Raw genomic sequence first — 7333 nt, 5'->3', positions numbered from 1 at the left:
AAATTCATAGTGCAATCACAGAAAACGATTACCACAAGCTTAACAATTAAATCAGGATATAAGTAAACGGAATGTTCTTTTAGAACAGAAAATGGATATTTTCAAGGGATGACTAATATAAATATGTACTCAAATGTAGCAAATATAACACCTTTTATCATTAGTATTATTTCATTACAATTATCACCCATGCAACCAATGTTATCATTACTCGTATGCCCACTGTAAATATGTATTTTTGCTAACATTATTGTTATTGATATCATTATTACCGTTATCATTAACAGTTATTGTTGTTGCTGTTACTATCATTATCCTATCCAGTGACATAATGTTACTGTATCATGATATAGTAAATATTCAGAACAGGCTTGCGTAAGACCGGCAATTCGACTCCTATGACCCGCAATCTTGGTCCCGATAGCGGGGGAGGGCACGGAGGAGACCAGGGAAATTGCGGGGTTAGTGATAATAGGTAAATGCACATAAATACGTGACTCAAGCACTGCAATGTCACCTGCACATCACAATACCCTGCGATTCCCCCTGGGGTGGCCTGGCCTGCGTCGTATCGTGTGCACAGTGATCATCCGAGGTTGCTTACGCTGACCCCGATAACGCGGACCTCGGGGAAGTTATCTTGCACGCCATCGTCATTCAACGACCGACCCAACTTAACCTGAGTGTCAGTCTGCCCTGGCGAAGGGGGGAGGGCGGGGATTCCGAATTGCGATTACCCCCCCCCCCCCTTTGTGAGAGGAATCATGAGGGTTGTAGTTCTTATACTCATTCTTATAATCATCATGGTTGATATTACCATTATCATCTGATAGCATTAATGTTCCCGTCATGCTTATCATAATACGTATCGTTATAGCCATTATCATGATTAGTATTACCATTGATAAAATTTAACGTATAATCATCATTATCCGTAATAGTCTTTTGATGGTCAATTTCAGTATGGTGAAAATGGTAATCATTTTCCTTTTTGCTTTTCCTCAGCCGTTGTCTCCTTAGATGATAACATCATCATATTGTTATTATCATTATCATCCTTTAGTTTTATTTATGAGGTTGATATCCTCTTCATAAAGAAAGAAAAAAAATATGTATACATATACATATTGGACACACACACACACACACACATATATATATATATACATATATATATACACACATGGTTATGTATATATATATATGTGTGTGTGTGTCTATATACATATATACATACTTACATCCATATATGTATGTATATATTTGTATATATGTATATATATAAATATATATGTATATATTCTGTATGTATGTTTATATATATACATATTTCTAAGCCAGGTGGCAATCAAAATCCACCAACACTAACAAAATTGACCATATCAACAGTGAGTCCTCTGGCGGTAGTTGTATGGTGTTGCTACATGGATAATTCTTTCAGCGATGTGCTGCTTATTCATTTCTAATTGTATTTTTCTATAGAATTTAGTAGTCTTGCCTTGATAGTCAGGTAACTGTTATCATGTGCAATCTTTGGTTTTAATCCTGATAGTCTTGCAATTTCAGAGTATTGTTTAGCCTTTTGTCCGCGGTTGCTGTCATGTCATCAAATTTTTCCTATTTCTATCTTCTTGTTTGACTACCTAATTTAATTAATTCGTGCTTCCAATCCGTGAAGGTTCGTTAAACTTTCTGTACTTTTTTATATGAGAACATCTGTTCTGACTTGTATTACTTTTGCGTTGAATCTGTTTTCGGTTTTTAGTGCTGTCTCTAGTATTATTTTGAGCGGTATCTCTCTCTCTCTCTCTTTCATCCTCGCCCTCACTTTTATCCTCATCACGCTCACCTTCTCTCTCTTATATATTATACAAGAGGTCGAGTGAGTGACTGCAAACATACAATCATCAGCACGTACACACGTACATCTAGTGCATATTTTATAACACCACATAGCGATAGATTTAGCCACCAAGTAAATTCCAATTATGGGAGGCTGATTGTGGCATGCATTATTTATCGTGAAAGAAGACGATCTGATGATGATGACAAAAAAAAGAAAGAAAGAATGAAAAAAATGACGAAGAAAAAAAGGAGTACTGGCATCAGTCCATTAGTCCAGCCTTAAACACAGTCATCACAGTCTGGGTCCTTACACGCTCAGTTGCACACACGCAAGCTCCGGAGCTCGAGGTTTGTAATCATAATAATTGATTGTGCTGTTTAGTGTAAGAATTGAATATTATTGATAAACTAAACAACAAATTTTCTTAAAATCTTAAAAGATGTGCCGGATTGCAATCTGGCAGATTTATGCAAAAATAAGATCTACATTATGAGACTTGAAAATATCATATGCATTTTCCAGCATCCTATGGGAATATTGGTACAGTTTGCGTTAAAGAAAAGTATCTTGAACACAGCTAGGTGTCCTCTGAAATCTCTCTAGATGCTATTATTATGTCAATCTTATTATGATTATTATTTTTTCATTATCATCATAACCATTATTAATATAACATTTCCTTTGAATTATATACCAGTACATAATTGCAAGAACGAAATACAGATTAGATATAGTGGTTATCTAATGGATTACTTCATCACGAGACATCCTATTTAAAAGTGCTAATTGAAAATAAGTATTTTTTTTTTTCGTTATCCAGTGGCTTGCCATATTGGTAGAGTCATAGGTAGACAAGTTACAAAACATAAACATAAACAAAAGCTAAATACTGCCTGATATGGAATTACTGATCTTTATTTTGTATTTCATACTATTAAATCCCTTTTTATTCATTGAGGGGTGAATTCAATGAGAGTTAAGATGAAGAAATAATAAGGAAAGGAAAAATCATAAGAATTGCGTTAAAAAATAATTATTTAGTATTTATGCTGAATCAAAACTTATGATTTACCTATTTCTAGATATCTTAGATCAAGATCAAGGATTTGGGGGGTTTGTTAGAACCTCCTCACTGCTAAGGTTTGCAGCAAAGACACTGAAGTAATTTAAGATTTAACCCATTGCGAAGGGTAGATTCGCTTGCCCAGTCGCCAGAACGGGTTTTATTTCAGAGCGAGGTAGCTTCACGGAACATACCTTGACTTTTCCCACTCTCTTTTAGTCACGCATTGTAAAGCTAGAGCCATTTTTGTGTTTCACTGTATTTGGAGACTTTAATGTTATGACATCCATTTGGAATGGGTTAATGTTGGTGTTATGCATGACTCTGGGTTGTCAAACCAGGAAGTCAATAGACAGATTACCCTGGAGCCATGAACTCTTGCATTAAGAGTATCTGGAGATGAGTGTACTTATGCAGTAGGGCGAATTGATTTTCAACTTTTTGCCTAACGTACTTCTGAATGATGAATAATTTTGTATCTGCATTAGGAAATACTGAATACTGATTTTCAGGTTACTTGGATTAGGATAATGTGTCAGGAAATCGGTATCATAAGAATAATGATTTAATATAAATGAAATAAGATTAATCTAGCTTTAAATCCATTATGTAATCAGACTGGATTCCAAACTATCACTTGACATTATTTTGGACTGTATGCAAAAGCTTGTTTCCCTGCCTGTGTGGAAGGCCTCTGGACTATGTTTTTATTTTATTTCAACATATTTTCTATGCTCATTTTTTCATGGTAAAGTTATGAATTGGAATGGGGATTTTCTTTCTGTGTTAATAGATAATCCTTCAAATTTACTCTGTCAGACAACATGGCTAGCCTTTAAGCACAGTATTACGTGTTTATATCAATACTGCAGAAGATATCTTAAATCTAACTTTTTTTTTCTAGCAGGATATTTGACAGGAATGTGACCTAATTCCTCATTCTCTGTTATGCATTTGTGGAATCTATTAAGAAAATGTTTGTTTTTACAATATACAAATAATGTTACAATTACTTTATAAATAGCAAAGTATTATTTGGTCATAAAATTAGATTTATAGTTGTTATCCTTATCAACAAATGACATAGCATTTTTGTGGGTGTCTATTACAGAAAATTTTAATAACACAAATACTAGGCTATTTGAATATTTGATTTTGATTAATATTTGATTAATTGCGTTTCCAGACATGTTAGCCTAAATTCTAAGACCTTGTTTATATACAAAGACAAACATATCCATCATATCATATCCATTGAATGATTAATTGGCGCCAAGATAAATCAAATTCTATAGTGAGACTAATGTATTTAGTGAAGGTTATGTGTTAAAAACTGAACTGTAACCATTGTTTTGTCTATTAAAATTGGCTTAGACAATGAACCTTTGGGCAATAACAGTACAATATGCTGTCGGAGCGGCATGCACTTTCAGAAATATTGAATGCTAATTGTCCCATTTTCCTTGGTAGTTTTCAGTGGAATTCTGCACCACTTTTGAGGTGATATTATCATATATCATGGAACTGTCGTTTATAGCAACAACGACAGTCTTGAACTGTCAATAGTCTTTTGTTTTCACTTTTTCTCTTTTGCTGAGGTGCAGTCATTGATAATGATTTGTGTTTTTATAGTGATATATTGCAGAGCATAACCGTCAGTTTACATTGACGACAGCTTCAGATTTATGTCTGTTCCTTTTTGTTTTGATTTTGAAGTGTCTGCTTATTTGTCAGCGGATGCAATTGTTTGCATTACTGTAGCCGCCAGATGATTATCCCTAACAACGTATAATTGTTCGATATCATTTATTCTGCATTCATACTCTGTAGCTGAAGAAATTGTTCTTGGAATTACTTACAAGCTCCATAGGCGTCCACCGATTCCTGGTACTCGATCATCTCTTCTCTCTCATTTCATATTTATCATTGATTATTTTATGATGGCTTTACTTCCTGCAACGTTAAACCTAACGAAATGTGCAAAACGTCTGACGTTAAGTGGTCATCAAGACGAACCACCTACTTTGATGTCTTGTATGAATTTCATCCGAATACATTTTTTTTCATTGTTATACTAAAGTATTAAGCACTACATGTACACATAGTGACTAAGAAATGTAACCATGTTGAATAAATAAATACATCAAAGTATGTAGTTATTTTTCACGACCACACACGGATCTGACATCATTGAGCTAATTACGAATGTGGTTGTATACGTGTTCCCGGCGCATATTTTCGAAGGTACACCTATATTGATATAAAAAAGACACTTTTCCGCTATGTAAATGCTTTATGTGTTCACAACAGAAAAGACTGTATCAAGACCCCATCATTAATAAATGGTTCTTGCTAGAAGAGAGACCCAACGGAACAAAAGACACATACTTATATTATTCATCACAAGATCAATATCACTCCTGGACGACAAGGTAGATAGCGCACAAAAAACTTCGAGGTGAGATAATGTGAGATTTCTCACGTCTTTTCTTACTTAAAGATACATAGTCAAACTCGAAATTAACTGTATGTATTTTTTTGCATCACTGTTAATACTGGTGACATGGTTACGCCAGTATATGTTCAAATCATCATGATGTACTTATGTGAACAGTATCCTTAGCACAATCTTTCAGTAGATCTAACATTTTGTTATTTTCTTCATCGTTGTAACATTAATATAATTAATAATTATAACTGGCTGTGCATGAATCAAATTGTTCACAGGAAAATTGACGATTAATATGCTGTATTATTAATTGGGTGGCGCCAGGCTTTTCCTGATCTGATATTAGACATTCTGAGAGCCTCTTCCCTTTTTTTCTAAGTCACCTCGCATATGATTTGCGTTTTTTTCTCTCTCACATTGGTGATCTGTAAGTTTGTGAGAGGATAGAATATCTGAAAATTCCATCCTCAAAACAAAAGGTCTGTCAAACACGTATTTTTCGTTGCCCATAGTAAATTTTTTTTTCTCTATATAATACTGTATATAATAATCACTTAACTGATTTTCTTCGGATCAATCTGGAGCTCATTACTATCGCTGGTAGTGTGCGCCAGATAAATCATTGTCAAATTAATTGCGAAACTGAAATTACAAATATGCTAGTTCAGTCCCTTTCTTGTCGAATATAATAGGCGCTTGTCGAAAATGTTACCAATGAGCTGAAGGGCGCTCTCAACACGAGCTTTCTTTTCCTTCCCAATCTTTCTGTGCCAGATTATGAATCTTTGTTATAGACTATATTAATAAGACACTAATGGTAATATTGGGTAGTCAAATACCTTTGCAAAAAGGATTTCAAAAGGGTAAGCCATAATAACTCTCTATTGAATATTGAGAGTACTGCACACTTATCAGATCACAGTGCTAGTATTTTGACTGTCAGTTAGTTACTGGCCTGCCACCTTCCCTTGACTAGCGATGGGTATGGTTGGTAGATCATGCATTTCTATAAGAATTGCAGTTTATTTAAGATAAAAAGGATCCACCTACTTGACTCGAAGAAATTTCCTCAAATTATCCCTTTTGTTAGATATATCGTTGACACCGTGAACATTTCGATGGATACATATTTATATGTTCAGATAAAGTCTTCATATCACAACTACGTCATAGTTTAGTTTGACATTAGACTGCAGAGGTAGCCACTGATAAATCACGGACATTTAAACTCCGTTGGGGCATCTGTATGAAATGGTACCTTTGGTATCGGAATTATCGGTATCACCATAATTTACAATCATCAGAGTCATTGTTATGAATATTATTATTATATATCATTATTGCCGTTTTCATTATTCTTTATATCATAACATCATCATTATCATAAATAGCATTGTTACTACCAATATTATTATTGTTATCATTACCATCATTATTTTTACTGGTGTATCATCATCACCATCATCATAAGCCTCAATATCATCATTATCGTTGATGTAATTGTTATTTGTAGTTTTACTATTACTCCAACAAATATTATGCATAATCATTTTCATTACTGCATATGATATGAGCCATTATCGATATCCTTATCAAGATTATTATCATTACTGATATTAATGTGATTTATTAACTTTATTGTTTGAAGCATTAGAGCCTTGATGTTGCTGTTGTTATCGTCACTTTATCTTCCTTTGTTTATTCTCATTAGCATCATTATTTTGATGACTATAATGATTATAATCACTCCTATTACTACTAGCAATTACAAATTATGTCAATGTGCCTAGTAATGCTATCATCCTCACACCCACTCTATCACTCCCAATAGAGTCCCATTAGCAAGACATAATAATGATGATAACAATACCAACAGCAATAACAATAATCCAAAACCAGTCACCATTTAATCCTCCTCCTTTATCCCAGCAACGAAATGAAGGCGATAACTGCCACAGCATGGGCGAGCTTCCTC

The 7333-nt window shown here is 34.1% G+C and overlaps 1 protein-coding gene across 1 annotated transcript in view; it reads left to right on the top strand.

Annotated features, from left to right (window-relative positions):
* The first annotated feature begins 7230 nt into the window (after positions 1–7230).
* Positions 7231–7333, top strand: part of LOC122260921 (uncharacterized) — a 12378-nt gene continuing 12275 nt past the window's right edge. The window contains exon 1 of the mRNA XM_086545676.1: positions 7231–7333. This exon is cut by the window's right edge and continues 157 nt beyond it. Within this exon, the coding sequence (XP_086401802.1) occupies positions 7295–7333 (39 nt within the window). The 5' untranslated portion in view covers positions 7231–7294.

This window comes from Penaeus japonicus, unplaced genomic scaffold, assembly GCF_977035675.1.
Source record: "Penaeus japonicus unplaced genomic scaffold, GWHDUDI00000001_assembly GWHDUDI00000016, whole genome shotgun sequence".
Lineage (NCBI taxonomy): Eukaryota > Metazoa > Arthropoda > Malacostraca > Decapoda > Penaeidae > Penaeus > Penaeus japonicus.
This window is presented reverse-complemented; position numbering and strand designations above follow the sequence as displayed.